General features: G+C 30.5%; 2 protein-coding genes across 5 annotated transcripts; both read right to left on the reverse strand.

The window, feature by feature from the left end:
• Positions 1-532: 532 nt before the first annotated feature.
• On the reverse strand, positions 533-4208 carry LOC129876658 (tryptophan synthase beta chain 1-like). Its single transcript, XM_055952145.1, has 6 exons — positions 3933-4208; positions 3200-3559; positions 1310-1628; positions 1061-1175; positions 797-891; positions 533-705 (listed from the first exon to the last, which is right to left on the reverse strand). The coding sequence occupies exons 1-6, from the start codon at positions 4206-4208 to the stop codon at positions 533-535; spliced, it is 1338 nt and encodes a 445-aa protein (XP_055808120.1).
• A 5213-nt stretch (positions 4209-9421) lies between these two features.
• Positions 9422-19389, reverse strand: LOC129876659 (homeobox-leucine zipper protein MERISTEM L1). Of its 4 annotated transcripts, XR_008763394.1 has the most exons (14): positions 19090-19389; positions 18376-18522; positions 17646-17917; positions 17401-17518; positions 16739-16927; positions 15435-15908; positions 14944-15045; positions 13826-14026; positions 13555-13723; positions 12635-12906; positions 11777-11872; positions 10796-11149; positions 10304-10399; positions 9422-9701 (listed from the first exon to the last, which is right to left on the reverse strand). XR_008763394.1 is itself a non-coding variant. In XM_055952146.1 (13 exons), the coding sequence occupies exons 3-12, from the start codon at positions 17864-17866 to the stop codon at positions 10808-10810; spliced, it is 2184 nt and encodes a 727-aa protein (XP_055808121.1). In that variant the 5' UTR covers positions 17867-17917; positions 18376-18522; positions 19090-19386; the 3' UTR covers positions 9422-9701; positions 10796-10807. The 4 variants fall into 4 exon arrangements, 3 of the variants coding, with proteins under 3 accessions (XP_055808121.1, XP_055808123.1, XP_055808122.1); XM_055952146.1 differs by lacking the exon at positions 10304-10399 and having other exon boundaries at positions 19090-19386; XM_055952148.1 differs by lacking the exon at positions 10304-10399 and having other exon boundaries at positions 18355-18522; positions 19090-19386.
• Between the last annotated feature and the right edge of the window lie 245 nt (positions 19390-19634).

Consider the following 19634-nt stretch of genomic DNA (forward strand, 5'->3'; position numbering starts at 1 on the left):
ATCATTAATAAGTAGTGCACTAAATCATAATGGTGCACTAAATGATAATGATGGAATTTCATTATTTTTTCATCTTTGAATGATTTCCTCTCCTATAAATAGAGAGGTCTTTTTTGTTTTGAAATGCAAAAAAATATTGAGTTCATTAAGTTTGTCAAAAAAGGGAGTTTTTATTAGTTGAAGGAAGGTGCTCTTTTTTGTGGATCTTTAAACTCAACTCTTGTCCAGAGTTTGTTGAGTTACATTTTGTGATAAGGCTGTTGTATCATGGAGGGGACAAGTCAAGAGGACTAATGCTGGACTGGTGAAAAGATTTGCTGCAGTGGGCGTGAATCTCCTTAGAGAGAGCGAGATATATGCGCCTCAGCCAAGATGTGAGTTTATTTTATTTTATTTTTCAATTGTAATTTGTAATCTTGTAATTTCACCAACACATTGTTTATTTAAATAGGAGTTAATGAGGTATAGGACCAAGCATATGGCTGTCAAAAGCAGAATTCAGTATTTCTTCTAGAGAATATGGTATTTCTTGTTATGGTGTATGATTGATGACGGTGGAAGCATCCTTATCTCCGCGACCGCTTAAATTAATGACCACCTTCTCACCATCCTTTAAAGTTGAACAAAATTTGTCGAGAAATGCAAGTGCATGGGAAGCTTCTAAGCCCGGAATTATTCCTTCTAGCTTGCACAACCGTTTATATGCTGCAACAGAAGAGTGAAATAAATTTTACATATAATTTTACTGCGTACATAAGTTAAAACCTATTTAAAAATACTTGTTTGAAATAATTACCTTCTAACGCTTGTTCATCTGTAACAACAGAAAACTCTACACGTCCGATGTCTTTTAGAAAGCTAAGCTCCGGGCTAACACCGGGATACTCTAGTCTACATGTACAAACAATATTTTAAGCTAAGTTATACACATTGATAGCACAAATATTTTTTATGTCGGTAAAAAATAAAAAATATCTCACTTAACATTTTGGTCCAAAAATACTCCTGCCATCAATAATTTGATTTAAAAATACTCTTGTCACTAATAGTAAAAACTTACCCTACACCTATGGAGTGTGGTCCAATAATTTGGCCTTCCTCGTCTTTTAATAGATAGCTCATGGCACCATGGTACACTCCCACTTGACCTCTAGCCATAGTTGCGGAGTGTTTGCCTGTACCGGCGGATTCAGAATTTTAAATTTATAAATTTGCATAACAATATCAAGTTATTTAATATATGATTTAAAAAAAAATCACTAAATTTACGTGAATTCATAATTATTACCCTAAATCCGCCCTTGTTTACCTGAATCAAGACCGGTCCCACCGGCCTCAACTCCAATGAGCCTTACATCTTCATCTTGTATAAATTCATGAAACAAACCTAATGCATTAGAGCCACTTCCAACACATGCCACCAACACATGTGGTTTGCCACCCCACTTGTCCATGGCTTGTTTCCTAGTCTCTTTTCCAATAATTGATTGGAATTCACGAACCATGGTTGGACATGGGTGAGGTCCTATGGCTGCACCTGCTAAGAAATAACTTGTCTCCAAATTGTTAACCCAATTTCTTATACCTTCTGATACTGCATCCTTGAAACTTCCTTTAACAGATTTCACCTTGCATGAGTATTCAATAATAGCTTTACTTCATCGGTCGCGGTGAAATTTGAACCCAAAAAAGTTTGTGTTATCATCTCATATTAAAAACGAAAAAGGGTCAAAATTACCCTTCAATTATTTGAAATAGAGCACATATACATTTAAACTATATTTTGGCTCAAAAATACCCTTCCCTTCATACTATTGGCTCAAAAATACCCTTTACGTCATACTATTGGCTCACTTCTACCCCTCCGTTTGACAGAATGAAATGTGACATCCCTTGTGTATTAATTTACGCCACGTAAGATCTCCACATAAGTACCCCACCCCACCCCATCAATTAAAAGACCCAAATCCACTCATGAAAAGACTCAAACCCATCCTTGACTCTCGTAGTTAGGTTTTCTTGACTCCCATAGTTATGGCTGTCACAATTAATTTGCCGCAGTTTTTAAGCGAACTATTAATTGGCTATTTAATTTGCTAAACTATAGTTTTCATCCAGTAGACATAGCTAACAAGGGTGATAGGTTTAATTTTTCAAAATGACAATTAACCAAATGTGCTACCTGATCAAGGAGGTGCTTTTCTAGGAAGAAGATGTGTGGTCGGGTCTGGAGTGAGCCTTACAGCAACATAATCGTACGTTCAACATGATCAATAGATACTTGGGAAGTAGCTGAAGTGTTCTTCCTATAGTCAGGCCAACAAGAAGATGTGTCGGACTGCCGCAAATTGTTACGAGAGTTGCTTAAAAACTGTTGCAAATTAATTGTGGCAGCCATAATTACGGGAGTCAAGGAAACCATAACTACGGGAGTCAAGCATGGGTTTGGGTCTTTTAATGGGTGGATTTGGGTCTTTTAATTGATGGGGTATGGTGGGGTGCTTATGTAGAGATCCTATGTGACTTTTACGCATGAGATGCCACATTTCATTCCGTCAAACAGAGGGGTAGAAGTGAGACAATAGTATGATGTGAAGGGTATTTTTGAGCCATTAGTATAAAATGAAGGGTATTTTTGAGCCAGAATATAGTTTAAAGGTATATGTGCCCTATTTCGAATAGTTAAAGGGTAGTTTTGACCCTTTTTCGTATTAAAAATTAAACATTTAGAGAAAACACACGTTAATTATCCCTTTTATTTCATGCTATGCTGCTCGGACTCTCGCACAATGTTGTCACATCCTTATAGGATCCTTCAAAAATGCATTGCTTATGAAGGATAATACATGCAAACATCAACATTTTTAAAGAATCTGAGGAACATAGATTTTTATGTGACATGTATGCTTTTCTTTTTAGTTTGTCTATAAAAGAATGATACATTTATTTTCTAAAATAATTTAATGTTAAAATACTTTTCATTTTATCCTTAGTAAGATGATTTATAATTATTCAATTATATTGAAATGTGTGACTATATCTTCTAAAAAAATTTAAGCTATTAGAGAGAGCACGTTCAACAAAATATATGTGACATGCTTCAGACATCAAGCTTCAAAAAGTTCTAAAATTTTTTGTGTTTTGTCAAACACCGTCACAAAAACGTCCTTGATCAAGAAGTGAAAAAGGTTGTATGTACCTTTGCACCAAGATGGTTCATCAAGAGTCCGTTAGAAGGTTGTCTCTCCATATCTAAGCTTCCCATAAATATTGTGCACTCCAATGAGAGTTTCGCACACGCAGACGCCGTGGCGACACCATGCTGTCCAGCACCGGTGGACGCCACGACGTCTTTGCACCCCATGCGCTTAGCCAACATAGCTTGTGCAATAGCGTTGTTGATTTTGTGTGCACCACCATGGTTTAGATCTTCCCTTTTAAGACATATGTCTGGCCCTATCCCTCTATTAACGCTCTTGTAATAATCTGTGAGTCTTTGGGCAAAGTATAAAGGAGTTTCACGACCTACATAGTCCCTTAATGCCACTTCAAGCTCCATCTGCATAAAATTAAGTCTAATCACCACTTAATACGATAATACATAAATATATTTTTTAACTTAACTTCAATTGATATTTGCATCCTTTAATTTTGAGTGAATATAAGTAGACACTTAAACTATCATAAAGCTGAACAACTAGTCACATGTATCCTACATGGAAAATCGCGTGAGATGCACGCATGGCAAATCGATGGAGATTTGCTGCGTGTGAAGCACAATTACATCACAATTACCCTTATTGAGATTTGCCGCGTGTGAAGCACAATTACATCATATCTCATGTTTAATCAACGATATTTTTGATACCATCAAAACCTCAATATATAATAAACCGTATACAAGTATATTTATATAGGATTTTTTGACAAACCTGAAATTGAGGGTCATGCAAAGCGGAGTTGAATTCATAATCAAGTTTTGTTAAAGAAGATATTAACGTCTCAGGTACAAACTTTCCACCATAAATCCCAAACTTTTCATTGCTTAATAATTGACTCTTTTTTTGATGAAAAACTATCTTCCATGGTGAGTGTTGAACTTGAGTTTGGCCAATAGCTACACAAGAATTAACATTGGCTTTATAACTATGAGATGGGAAGCCAAATAATTTTCCTTGTCCAAAAATAGTTTCAACATTACATGCCATAATTTTACTAATCTCATGTGTACAATTTTGTTGAAAATAGTTTATAGAGAAATAGGAATTGGGGACCAAAGTTAATTGTTGATGTAGAGGAATTGCATGAAATTGGACATTGGCTACTTATTTATATAGCCTCATGATTTCATGAGATGGTCGGTTTTTTTTTTTTTTTCCTTTTTTAATTTTTCACTAGATGTTCACTATTCATATCTATGCCTCAATTAATCTGGACTCATACAACGTAAAACTCATTTAAAAGAGAAACACTCCCTAACAATATTTTTTTAATCAAGAATTTGAATTCGAGACTTCTCTTTAGGAATGAAGATACTTGTGGAGCAACATGTACTTGAAGGGTGTCAACCGACATCTTTTTGTCAAAAAATTACACTGTATAGCTCAATAAAAATATTTTTTTATATGTATATGTGTTCTATATTAATGACACCCATTGACTTCTTTGTGAATTTACTTTATTTATATATATATATTAGCACTCTTTAGTGAAAAGTTTGATTCTCAACTAATTAGACCATAACTCTTGTTAATGAGATGGTCAGTTGTTATTTTAACTAAAGACTACCTGTCTGTTCTGGTTTTCGTCATAATATTTCTTTTCTGATTTATTCAAAATAATGATATATAATTTTTAAATTTGAAAATAATTTAATTAAATTTCTTATTTTACTTTTAGTGAGAATTCTTTAGTTAGGCCGGAAATTGTGGGTCAGAACAAAACTATGCCAAAAAATGATGGGTAAGTTAGAAAAAAACGATAGATTATTTTTCGGCAAATCGATAAATCGCACTAATCCGACAAACCGAACCAAACCGGAAAAAAAACTGGACTAATGGTTTGGTTTGACTTGGTTTGGTGTTTGGAAAAAAAACCCGATCATCATAGAGTTTGTTTGGTTTTAACTAAAAAAAGTCAAACCGAACCCAAACCAACCCGATTATAGATATACTACTTTTAAATTATATTATACATAAAAATATTTATTAAAATATAATTTATAAATATTTTTTAAAATTTTTTCATAATTTTTGTTTTCTTTCTTACATTTAGATTTGAACTTGAGAAGTTCATCTAAATAATATACAAAAAAAGCTCATCTTATAAAGTTATATTATAAAGTTAAAACTTCAAACAGTGTTCTGCCTCCATCTTATATGTTGATATTTTGTACTAGAACTCTTTTTAAGAAGCACTGCTCTGTGCTTTTTATTAGATACTATGAAAAACCAGAGAAACTCAAAAAAAATCCAAAAAACCCAAAAAATCTGAGAAAAATTGATATCGAAAAATCCAATTTTTATTGGTTTGGTTTGATTTATAGATTTAATAACCCGACACAAATGGTTTGATTAGGTTTGTAAAAAAACCAAACCAACCCGATTCATATACACCTCTAATTATCTCGATTAAAATCGAGGAATTCCCTTTGGTTATAAATAAAAATAATTAATAATTAAAAAAATAAATAACTTAAAAATATTGCACTTAAATAAAATTCATTTGATTCTCGAAATTCGGCAGGTTAATATGAAAAAGAGTATAACTTAAAGCAGATAAATATTATAATATATTTATGACAACAAATTAAAAGAGACAAAGAGAGAGAAATTATTTTTAACAACTCTCCAATTACATTTTTTTAAATTTGTGGTTAAAAGTTGGAAAACATCGAAATTATAACATCATAATTTACATGCGGTGTTCATGAATTGATTTGGGTCAGTTATTAATTAAAATCAAAATTAAACTAATTTAATTGATTTTATAATTATTAAAAAAAATCAATCCAAATCAAATAAAATATATATGCATCAATTTGATTGTTATCAGTTTCAGTTTGGTTTAGTTCGATTATTCGGTTATTAACCATACACAAAATAAAAGATATGATTCATTCAAAAGAGAAACAAGAGAATACTTCATTAAAAAAAAAAAAAAAATTTCTTCGTGTCATTTTGAATCTTATAATTCCTATACCAAAACTTTAATTATGTGTAACTAATTTTTGCTTATATTGTTAGCTATTCGATGTACTAAACAACATAAACTTACTGAATAATGCATAAGCTAATGATATGATTTTTACAAATAAAAGACGTATCATTCCTTACTATTTTAAATTAGTGTGCTGCATTTTTTGCATAAAAAATATTCATAAAAAATATTATCTATATATAATTATAAAAAAATATGTATATAATATATTTATCGATTCGGTTCGAATATTTCTTCAGTATTTTTGAACAAAACCAAAATCAAATCAAATATTATTGATTTTAAAAAACGTAAAACCAAACCAAATAAAAGTCAAATTATTTGATCAGTTTAATTTGGTTTTTTGGTTTGGATCAATTTTTACCCAAACCGTAAACACTCTTACACATGATTGCTATACGGATACTAAGCAGGGGGAGAGCCATCTAATGGTCAGGTGAGGCTAAGCGCTATTAAAATATGGTCCATGTCATCAACACGGGTTTAAATTACTTGCACGTCTTTTATAATTTTTAACGGCTGAAGTTTAATTTAATTTAATTTATTCTAAAGATAGATATTGAACTAAAATCAGACTCAAAACTAAGAAATTAATAATAATTACTTTAAAGTACATAATATATTTATCCAACTATTATTACTCAATCTCACGTTCTAATTTATGTGGCACCATAAATAACAACTTAAAATATTTAAAATATATATATATTAAAAAAAATTCGTTCAAAACAAAGTACATTCAACTTTCAGAATTTAAAAAGTAATCACATCAATAGAAATGAACTTAAAGAAAACAATTTAAAAGATACAATATATATATCTAGTGGTCATCACAGATTTAATCTTCTTATTTTCAATCTTATCATTAATGGAAATTGGACACTCAATCATCAGAGCAGTTCGATTCAAAAGAAAGTGAAGCACTCATATATATATATCATTTTAGAGTGGTGGGAATTTGGTCAAGAACCACACCCTATTTATTGTTCAAAAATGTAAAAAAGAAAAAAAAGAATTGGAATTATCCAATTCATATAATCTGGAAAAGCTCAAAGATAATTGGTCTAAACAAGCTTTAATTATATCTATCCTAGAAGCGACTTTTATTTTCGTAATAGTTTCAAAAATTCCGTGCATGCACGGGCTCAATATTTATTCACAATTTATTTTTGATAAATAAAATTTTATTTACCAAGTAAATATTACAAAGCATGACAAAATAGCAGGCATGGACATACTCTCCATCCTTGCTATATTAGATGTATACCTATCTAAGTCCTGCAATATGCTATATACTGTGCTCGCCAACGTCAATTTATATACAAATACAAATGTTATGCGACTTATACCCTTCATATACTTAATTGCCCATTGAACCTCCTCTGTCTTGTTCAGTATGCTTCGACTGATCCCTTGCCAAGTTAAATTATTCATAAATTTATTTTAATTTTTAAGTGATATTTAATTAAACGATATCAAATCATCTCATTAAATATAAAATATATACCGGATAAATATTATGAATATTGATAAATTTTAAGTGGTATTGATTAAATGATTGTAAAATTTTACTCTAAAATAAATTATAATATATATTTGTGTGGCAGTAAATCATCTCACTTTTTTTTGCGCGCAAATCTAATGTGAAGTGGTCTATTGAGACGTCCATAGTTAGTATTTTTCATCATCGATCGTTGATTTTTTACACGAAATAGTTATAAAATATACAAAAATATTTTTAAAATAATAAAGTTATAACTAAAGGATACGGTCATAACTAAAGCGGGTCCCAAAAGTTTTAAAAAATTCTACACTAATTAAATTAAAATAGAATAAAAAAACAATTTTTAAAATTTGTACAAAAATACCCTTGCTGAAGCAGACACGTCAACAGAGACGTGTCTTCTTCAGCTTGAAACTGTTTCTTATATAAAAAATAAGAGAACATAAGCTTAGATATTGTTCAAGAAATTTGGAGTTTATTTATTAAGTTGTTGAAATAAGATCATCTTTAATTTCGTCATCATTTTGAGAATGCTCTAAGTTTCTTTTAATTTTGTTGTATTTAATAATATATATGTATTTTATAAAAAAAAAAAAATTGATACGAAATATATCGTATACGTAAGACTCTCGGATGTAAATGTAAAGCACGAGATGCACATATGACACTTGCAGATACTAATTTTTATTCAATATAATTAAATATTTATTATTTAAGAGTTGATTTTAGACTATTAATTTTATTAAGTTATCCTTAATAATTACTAATATAATATAACAAAACCAAATCTCATTCTTTTTAAAATTTACATATGTACGTGTTACTAATCTAAACATGAATTGACAATTAATAATGGTGAGCCCCTTGAATCGAATATCTCGAAGAGATAATAACTATATGGTCCTAATTAATTAATAAATTAATGTAGAACTATTTTTGTGATTATTAGGTAATGTTGAAAAATGGACATACGTTACAATTTATAGACTTTGCCTATATTATAGGTAAGGTAAATCTTTTGTCATTTTCAAATAGGTGAAAATCATTTAAGGCCTACCCCCATCAACTTTACTTTTAAAAGTTAAATACTTTACTCAATTTTAAATAATAGATACTTTTTCTCTCATACGTCAGTTATATTTTTGAAAACCTCATTTTTTATCCTTATATTATCATTGTTTTTTTTTCTCTTTAAAATCAGGATATTTTGTTTATGTAATAATCTATGTACTAGACATACTCAGAGAGAAAATAAATATTACTTTCGAGAAAAAATAATTAAAAGTAAAAAAAAAGTAATTAAATTGATGATTGTGTTTTGTTCTTTATGATATATGAAATTTATATAATATTTCAAATTTGGACCTATTTTGAATATATTTGAGTGTTAAATCATGTGTTGGATTGTTAAAATTCAAAAAATAAATCATTATTTTTTGTTCAGATATACATGCTTAAAATTTTAGCCAGTTTTTATATGTATAACTGACATGTAGACATACATAAAAAGATTAACATATACATGAATAAAAGCTTAATCATTTTTTACAAATACCTCAGTCCGAATTTTAACCTTTGACAGTCATACTAAATGTTTAGCTTTCACAATGCCCTACAAATGTCTAAAATTATCGAACTTCATTGCGATTGTCTAACCTTTTTTTTTCGAAAGCGCAAAATTTGCAAGAAAACAAAATATAAAGTGACTACTAGAAATTTTTAATATTTCATAAAAGTTAATTGTTGAAGAAAGGACCTTCTCCACAAGTAAAAGTAAAACCAAAACAATAATTAAAAAACAAAACTTGATTTCAACTAATGGGAATTCAAAGAAATAAAAGAAGGAATTTGTTTACATCAAAATTAATTAATTGAAGTCAATACCCGAACCTAATTACTTGAGGTGCGTTCTTGACTTCTTCCCTTTCTCCACAACTACAAATATATGTAAACTCATCCTTCTGTTTTCTTTTTCCTCCTACAAATAAAAAAAACACAAAATGGTTAGATGAGAATATTAATAATTACAATTAAACTGGACAATTAAATACTTAATAAATACACTCACATATATTTGTATATATACGTATATATGTATGAGAATCGAGTCAAAATCACTAGATTCATGTTACATGATACATATGTCCCCTTGGGTTTTTGTTCGTGGATAGATTTACATGTTTGATTTAATTTTTCTAAAAAAAAAAATAGAAAAATGTTTTTATTGATCACATATGTGGTGTCCAGTTCAATTTTCATATATTTCAAACATTCTACTAGGTAACATGTTATGTTTAATGTACTGAATAATTCTATTTATTACAAATTAGATGAATGGAAAAAAAATCATCTAGATTTTTTCATGTTAGCTGTAATATTATTTAAAACTAAGACCTTATTGTTCTACTTTACTTTATTGATCATAACTAGGATATATCCTTGGATGTTTTTTTGAACATTTCTCAGAAAATTCTCTACGAGTAAACACAAATTATATATATATATATATATAGTGGGTTAAAGTCCCTCGTTGATAAGTCTGTTTATATGAACTTAAGCAATTATTTTCTCATAAACTACCTTTTGGGTTGAGTTAGGTGCAAGTGTCATATCTTTACATGGTATCAAAGTCAGGTTCATTCCCGATTGGGCTCTCGATCCATGCTCCAGTTGGTCCTGGGTTTGAAAGGAATGTTAAAGTGGGTTTAAGTTCCACATTAATTGGGGAATGGACTGATGATCTGCTTATATTGACTTGAGCTATCCTTCCCTCATAAGCTAGCTTTTTGGGGGTTAAGTTAGGCTCACATATCACATCTTTACAATATAATACACTTTTAAGTGAAGCAATCACATAATTCAACATTATATATATCTTAATTGATATTATAATTTAACGACATAGAGTTTAAGAAATGAACTTTTGAAACTCATGACCTTATCATATAATATTCATGTGTTAATAAACCTTTCTCATTAAAGTCATGAAATGAAAATTGTAAAGTTGATTATCATTTCCAAATTAAAAGTTAAACTAGGTCATAAACTGGAATAGATGAACGAGCGTCTTACCTTAGATTCCGGTTAAGCATTTTCGCATGGTATGGAAGCTTTGATCCTTTCAACAGTACACTTGATGAGACTATTAACAGTTGCAACTGATCCAAGAGAAAGTTTTGCTGTTGGGACAGAATCAACTAGTATTTGAAATGCAACGGTCAATAACGAACCACCACCAGCATTACTAGAGCCGTCAGGGAGTATTGCAAAACCCGAAGGCAAAAGAGCAACATAGTCGGGATCACCACCACTTAACACCACATTCATTGCAGCAATATCAACTGGCGCGTAAATAACATAGGATCCTGTGGTGTCTAGGCAGCTCTCTTGGAGTATCAACATATTATTCTGGCTTGAATTTCCACTCTACAAAAAAGAAATTCACAATTTCATTTACAAAAAGTTATGATGGACCATATGAATTCTCATAGTCAATAAAACTTTATTTAAGCAAAGTAATGCAAGTTAAATCAGTTCCATATTATAATTAAGATAAAAGTTTTTTTTTTTGTTTATTATTGTCAGATAAATCTCTGAAAAATTAAAGCATCTTTGGAAAATATTGGACCTCATGAAGTAAATGTACCAAGTACTAACATGAACAATCTCAACTATTAGTATTTAGCTCAGATTCTTTAAAATATCGTTATATGCATGTGAAATCCACCAAAAATAAGATGTATTCAATGATTGTACCTATGTTTATTGTTCAAACTATTTTTAAAGAATCTGATATGAATATAATAATAATTTTAAAGAATTTGAGCAACCTAATTACAATCTTATATATTTTTCTTACATTGTACACATGTTTCTTAATCTACATGCCTTCAAAGAGATTATAACTAAGTCTGTCCATACCAAAAAATTGGCAATTTCATATGAATGTACTAACATGACTAACCTCAACTACCTAGTGTCTATGATACTCGAATCCTTTAAAAATGTTGGTCATGTGTGTGTTGGATTGGATCCTTTAGATAGAAAACTTACATTAACTCGCAGTAGTGAGACACTATTGCCAGAATCACGACCATTTGCAATATGTGCCATTTCTTGAACTAGGCCACCATTTGAAAGAATATCCCACTGCACACATTTTATGAATGATCAGATCACAATCATATGACTGTAAACTAAATTCTGAAACTTGGATATAAATTCTGTATGTAAATGTAAAACAGAGGTCAAATTGTTCTTTTCAAGAACCAAAAGGACTGTTGTAGCAAAGAAACTAATACCAATTATTGTTGATAGTTGCGAAACAATTTTTAGGCAACTTGATAGTATAAAAAGTCTCATAATACACAAACGATAAACTAAATCATACTAATAGAATTAGTAAGGTAAGACGTAACTCTCTTATTATTTTTTTTTTATTTGAGGTTTTATTATTGATAAAATAACCCATCAAGACACACCGTCTAGAGATATATTAGCTAAAAATAACTACTTTATGTTCCAAAATACTTGTTACGATTCACTTTTAGAGATTCAAATTATTTGAATTTTGACTAAAAATTTTAAATGTTTTTTTTCACCGTATTGATAAAAGAAAAATGGTAGCTTATAGTAGTACTTTTCATATAAGTTTCAAATATCTAAAACGTAATTTTAAAATCTTGAATTAATCTAAATCTAATCGAGAAGCAAAACATAATAAGTATTTTTGGTACGAAATAAGTACCCTCAGACGGCATACCTCGCAAAAATAGTCATCCTCTGGCCTTTAACAACATTTTATTATAATGACAATGATTTATGCAGCACTCACTAATCATTCAAGTTATGTTATATTATATGTTCATTGTAACAACATTTCACTGTAATGATCAAAAATGCAAAATTTACCTCATTTCTAGAGTTTTCATCTCTAAGAAAGTCAAAGACTGTCTTTGTAGGAACTGGCATCCAAAATGAAGTTGCTGCACTTAGCACAATACCAGGAGGCCTGCCTGGATCATCAATGCTTTTTCTAGTCATGACTCTAACATCATCAGCACCACTTCCAGATAATGTTGTCCATGTATGGGCAGTTGATGCACCAACTCCAGCACAAAAACTCATCACCATCCTCTCAGCAAGTTTTAACATACTTTTTCTACCTTCTGGACTTGTAATAACTGCATAAGAAGATTAAAAATAAGAATAATTACCTTAAGCCTGAAAAAAGAGAGGCAGATCCAAGATTTAAGCGGAATGGGCAGCAACACTATCTTTAATATGCCAATTGAAGTAAAGAATAAGTCAAACGCCATAAAAAAAAATACAAACTATTGTAGCCTAAGGAGAACAATGCCTAGATTCCCCAATTCAATAGATATGTTTGAGGGATCCTTTTAAAATGTATGATAGTTCAACATAAATACACATATACAAATATTTTTTCCCGAGGTTAATGGGTGCCATTCACCCCCTCCTAATAGGGTAACCACCCTACCCCCCGGCAAATATATATTTTGTATATTAAGAATAAAGAATAAATATACATATATTGCATATACAAAGATACATAGTAACAAACAAAAATATACATGTTACATACAAAAACAACATAAAAAAAAATATTTTCTTGCAAATCGTATCTCTTTTTTTTTGTGAAAAGAAAAAGTTGGAGGTAGGGAAAAGGGAAATGGGGGAGAGTAATCGAATCTTCACCAACAAAGTAAAAGTTCAGATAGTCAACCAATACTCCCTCTGTTCCAATTTATGTTGCAGAATTTGATTGGACACAAATTTCAAAAAATGTGCATTAATTTCTTTTAACTCACCATCTCCAGTTGGGATGTTACTAGCCATTACACTTGCAAGTCGTTCACATTGTCTTTCTAATGTAGCAACCCATCTTTTTGCACCAAATGCCAGACCTGAATCCACAAGAGGTCTATAGATGCTGTGGACAGCTCTATCATCCACTTCAACATGTTCGATCCATGTAACCTAGACGATAAATAAATAAAACGTATCATTAATAAATCAAATAAAAGTACACTAACCATAATATAAACTACTTTTATATTGTGAAATTATTTTTATTTTTACCTTGGAGTACCCATTGGGCAATTCTTGAATTAAGCAACCAGATGGCCTCCTTCTACAACGAGACACTGAAGTAGACCTCAAATTGTCCAAGGATACATCGACCACTACCCAAGTTCCATCACCATGCTGCTTACAATACCTTAAGAAATAGTTTTCGCGAGTCGGAACAAGTGGTGAGGGAACTTGAAACTCAGCTGTCATCTAAAAGTGAAATAAAACAATAATATTATTACGATTGAAATAACAAGATATCATGTAAATTTCAAAAGACGATAAATTAAATAACAAATGAGAAATATATCAAAAAAAATATTAACACACGGGCAGATCAGATAAACAATCATTTTTATTTTTCATTTTTATGAATTGCCATCACCCTAGGCAGTACCTAGGTGTTATAGGTCTGGCTTGACCCCTCAAGCCCATTCCACAAAAGTTTAGACAATTAGAAGAGGGGAACATGGATAGTAAAAACCATCCTCTAAACATATGATAGTAAATATGATAGTACCCTTACCTCCAAAAAATATTCAAGCACATGGATAGTAAAAAACCTCCTCTAAAGTTATACAAAAGTTAGGTACCAATTATCGCGAGAATTCATAAAGATATGTCACTTGAGCCTAATTCAACGCCAATAGCTAGCTAATGAGGGAAGGATTGTCCAAGTCGATACAAGGAGTCCAATTTCCCATTCCACAACTGATGTGGGAATTCTTAACAGAAATAATCTCACAAAATTCACTCAAAAAATTAAGGTGTGTCTCATAAACTCTCCACCTAATCAAGACTTTCAAATGCTTAGGACTACATTCCAAAAGTTGTCATGTGAGAAGAAAGGAGTTCCAATTTATAGAGTCTAAAAATCTTTTTCTTCAAAAAACCGATTAGCTAAATATGAAAAGTTTATATTTTCCTTTCAGAAAATAAAAAACTCAATTATAATTAAAAAAATCAAAACAAACACCTAACACGTTAACACAATCATTCATTAGAAAATATTTTATATAAGCAAAATGAGACGACACTCGTTTAATGGTTGGAAAAAATATTTAACACCCCAACAATAACATCTTCACATAAATTGAAACGAAATATATGATTAAAAGTAATCATACCACTTGCAAAGCTCCATTGTAGTTTCCTGCGACTCCAGTCGATAGGACTTCCAAAATAGTTGCTTTAGACACTATGCTAGTGAAAAAGCTTGCCCATTGGTTCTGCCATATAATTAAACTAGCTAATTAGTATTGAAACTAAAATGTTGAGAAAAAAAAATAATTATTTATCTCACACAACTGATTTTAGTTGTGCAAGACTCTTTTTTTATGACACTAATTGTGTGACTTTTATTTTATGCAAGGCACAAACATTTTAATCCGAGGACATAATAAAGTACAAAAAACTTTATCATGTGTCACACAATTGACACCTAATTGTATTGCGAAACTTCTTTTTGACACACAAAAACATAGAGATCCAAATCTTACCTTTCTTGAGTCCATAAACTTTGGATTCATGTTTTGTGTGTGTGTGTGTGACAAAAAGAAGTGATGTGAAATACATAATAATTATCGGCTATATGACAAAAATTGATCTTAGTACGTACCACATCCATCAAAATTTCCACTAAATTAACGTAATTCATAATGACAACGGCCGATTCCCTTGACGCTTCCGATTTTAAACCTAGTAGCTTTGGTCCAATCCCTCGAGGAAATGTACGAACATATTCCTCCTCATTTAACGCAACGTCAGTAGAATTATTATTTTCGGAACTTTGATTAATCCACAAGGGTTCTTCGATTTGAGCCAATCGAATTAATTCCTCCATTGCTGCAACAGCTAATTCAATTATAATTGGTTTGTCCGCATCAGTTAGTCCAGAAATTGATCTAAGAAGATCACCAGCACTAGTAGTACTAGTAGTAGTGTACATTTCTCCTAATTGATGACCAAGATTGGCTGCAGTTATGCCAAGATCAAGTGATGAACGATTTGGTGGTCCAAGTGATGGAAGTTGAGGATAATTAAGCATTGGTTTACCAACATATTTAGCTGCAATTCCAGATATCCTGTCAATCTACAAGCACCATAAAAATCATTTTAATACGACAACAATAACATATTTAGTGTAATCTCACAAGTAAATCTAGGAAAGGTGATGTGTATCGCGGAACTAACCCCTACAAGTTAGAGAGAATTTGGAATGTCTAACTTGGACTATATATGTACTACTCCTTTTTCAATTTATATATGTGACTCTATTTGAGTGAAGATGTAATCTATAAAAGAAAAGGATTCTTTTGAAGTTCGAAGTTTTAAACATATGTGACGACTTTTAAACATGTAATATCTGTGCATAAAAGCTTTTCATTAAGGATAAAAATAGAAAACTTAAAATAAATCATTTTTCAAATGTAGAAAGAGATCATTCTTTTATAGACATACTAAAATGTAAATAAATTCACATAAATTGAAAACTGATAGAGTAATAATAAATTACTTGTGGCAAATCGGCCTATTATTATGACCAGTTTGTTGACTAAACTAGAAGTGACTCATCAAAAGTATACGGACAAAATATATTAAAAATAATACAATCTTAAAAGTCCAATCATACTGTTACTCAAATAAATTTTGGGTGAATTGGATCATAACTAGCTTGTTTAATGACAATTTGACCATTCCAAAATAGACCCAACTCGATCATTTGCCTCCTTATTATAAAATTGTAAGATGCTATTTTTTATCCTGTTTTTTTCTTTTTGAAGAAATATTTATTATCATGAATTTTAAAATTCAACTCTTTGACAAATTAGTTTTTTTTCTGAAAAATATCTATCAATGAATTTTACTCTCAAAAATTAAAATATGTGTAGAGAATAAAAGGGCTAGGATTTGATTATTTACCTCTTCTCTTAGACGAGCATTTTCAATCCTCAAGTGTTGTTCATCAAATGACATTTCACCTATGGCAGCAGGCCCGCCACAATTTGGACATGCTGCAGTGGTAAGTTCTTTTTTATACCTTATATTTTCAGCACGAAGTTTGTCATTCTCATTCCTCAATTGTGTGTTTTCATGTCGTTCATGCTGAGACTGCAAAAATTTAATTTTAAAAAATACAATTAATGCCATTAAATCTGAATTATTTGTAAGAATCGATTTCATTTATTCAATTACATTGACTATAGACATTTAAAGCTAATCTAAAATTTTAATATGTTATCCACCACTACCAAACACCTGGAAAAATACAGCTTATTTAGATGGTTGTTACATATCATTTCATAATGTAACGTATTAATTTCAATATATTATTTTGTTGAATATAATACAATGTATCATTTTCTAAATATATAATGTCACACATTAGCAATTTAAAAGAAAGACTATTAATATCGTAAAGAAAAATAGAGTATATAAGGGGTAAAACTATTATTTTTAAAATTAAGATAGAGGATAAAAACTATGATTTTCAAATAACAAGCAAACAGAATTAGAAGGAAAAAAAAACACAATACGACCACACTAGATCGATCGTTATATAAAATGAGACATTTTATGGTTACCTTCATTTGAGTACGTTTGTTTTGGAACCAAAACTTCACTTGCAAAGGCTCTAACCCTAATCTTTTCCCCAAGTCTTTTCTTTGTTTATCATCAGGATGTGGACATTCTTTAAAAAACCTGTCAAATGATTAATTGGAGTACTAAATTACAACTATAACAGTAATGTCACAAAACTATTTTGAATTAAAGTTTATGTCAAAATATGAATTGCATATATTGAACCGATGGATGAATGAATGCTTACGACTCTAATTCTTGGATTTGATGTTGTGTGTGTCGATGATACTGCTTCTTCTTGGGACGTTTATTAGGATCTTGATCGTCTCCAGACGGGGCTTCCATGATATCAGTACCCGATTTGGTCTCGAATTCATCATCTCTAATTAAATCCAGCTCATTTTCGGGTGTTTTACGGGTCATATCAAGCAAAAAAGTGTGGCTATCGAACATGTTGTGCTGAAACATCTTGAGTATTATTTTTTTCCTTCTTGCAAAGCTAAATTAATGACTTTTAATCTGCCCCAAAATACAAAAGAAGAAAATTTTTAAAAAATAAATAACGAAATTCATCTCAACAACACACAACAAAAAAAAAATAGTAAATCCTAAGAACTAACAAATCCCAAGAAATGAAGATAAAAAATTTCAAAATGTTTCTAAGGATGAATCAAATATGGACAGTTTCAATAAGATTTGATTCTTGAATAAATAATTATTTTTTGATTTATTTCATCTACATGCATATAATATTTATTACACCATGATTAAGAACATATAATGATGTGAATAAGTGCAAAAAAAAAAAAAATCGAAAAATTCAACTTGAATGGTCTTTATTAGTTCGAATAACTCAAGATCCAAACAGATCTTAAGAATGGGAGAGAAATAAGAACGAACTAAATCTTTTTTTATTTCACTAGGCAAAGAACAACCATAACGAGAATTGAACTAACATTTACTTTCAGTGTGGATACCTGTCACCTCCTACGTACGATTAACTTCACGGCTTGCCGGAAACTTCATGGCGGTGGACTTTTCACCACTTATAACATGTATGACATATGCCCTTCAAGCCATAAAAACAATTTCTCTCTCCTTTCTTTCTATATATGTTGATATGTCTGTTTGTTTAGTAAGGAGATTTTGTTAGGGCATAGAGTTTTTATAGAATCTCTAAGGGGGAAAAATAATGTAAAAAAACTTTTAGAAGTCAAACAAAGAAAAAGACTGAAACTAGAAAAATTTAGCAAAAAACAAAGACAGAGTTGACATAGTGTGAACTCAAAAACTACTTTTATTTTTCACTATTTTTTTTTAATTTTATTTTTCAAAACTTAGGTACTCGTATATGATATAACGTCCAGGAGTATATATCTAGGTAGAGTCCAACTTCACTGGCATTTCTATTTCTGCAAAAATATAACGGAAAAAAAGAAAGAAGAAAGAAAATGGTAAGTCAAAAAAAAGAAGAAAGGATACAAGTGAATTTACTATTACTACTATCTATTTTGCTCCGATTCTGTAAAACTGATGTTACACCTGTGTCGGATCCTCCAAAATATATATTGCTTTTGAAAGATCCAACCATGTTTTTGAAAGATCCAAGCAACATAAACGATTACTACTACACTTACTAGTAAACAAAATTTAGAAATTCAAGAGTATATATGATAGTACGTTTCACTTACATGAGTTGTTGAGAAGCCTTGTGACAAAAGCAAGAGCACACCTTCTTTTTTTTTTGAAGTATTAGGGTTTTTGAGAATGATTAAATCTGGTTTTGGATAAGTAGTACTACTTTTTGGAGAATGAACATGTAGATGTTTTTGTAATTAGCTATAGGTTCAAATTGAACACTTTTCTTGTGACTAGAATTTAAGAAGAATAGTTTAAAGCTAAGGATGAAAAAAAAGAAAGAGAAAGAAAGTGTAGAGAGAGGTGAAGTGTGAAAAGGGGAAGATGAAAGAGGTGGGAGAGAAGATGTGGAAGCAAGGGAGTTAATGCAAAGGGTATAGAGAGGATGAAATAGCATTTATGGCTTGCTATAGAGGTGTTAATGTTGTTGTTGAAGAGAGAGAGGAGGAAGGAAGGGGCGGTTGGCAAGAGACCACAATGGTATAGTACTTTCTTTTCTTTTTTGGTTTTTATCTGGTGTTTAATATTTGTATTTTGTCAACTCCTTAATAAAGTCGACTTTATAGTTAGAGGTATTCGAGTCTGAAATCTCTAGTTA

This window comes from Solanum dulcamara, chromosome 12 (assembly GCF_947179165.1).
Source record: "Solanum dulcamara chromosome 12, daSolDulc1.2, whole genome shotgun sequence".
NCBI lineage: Eukaryota > Viridiplantae > Streptophyta > Magnoliopsida > Solanales > Solanaceae > Solanum > Solanum dulcamara.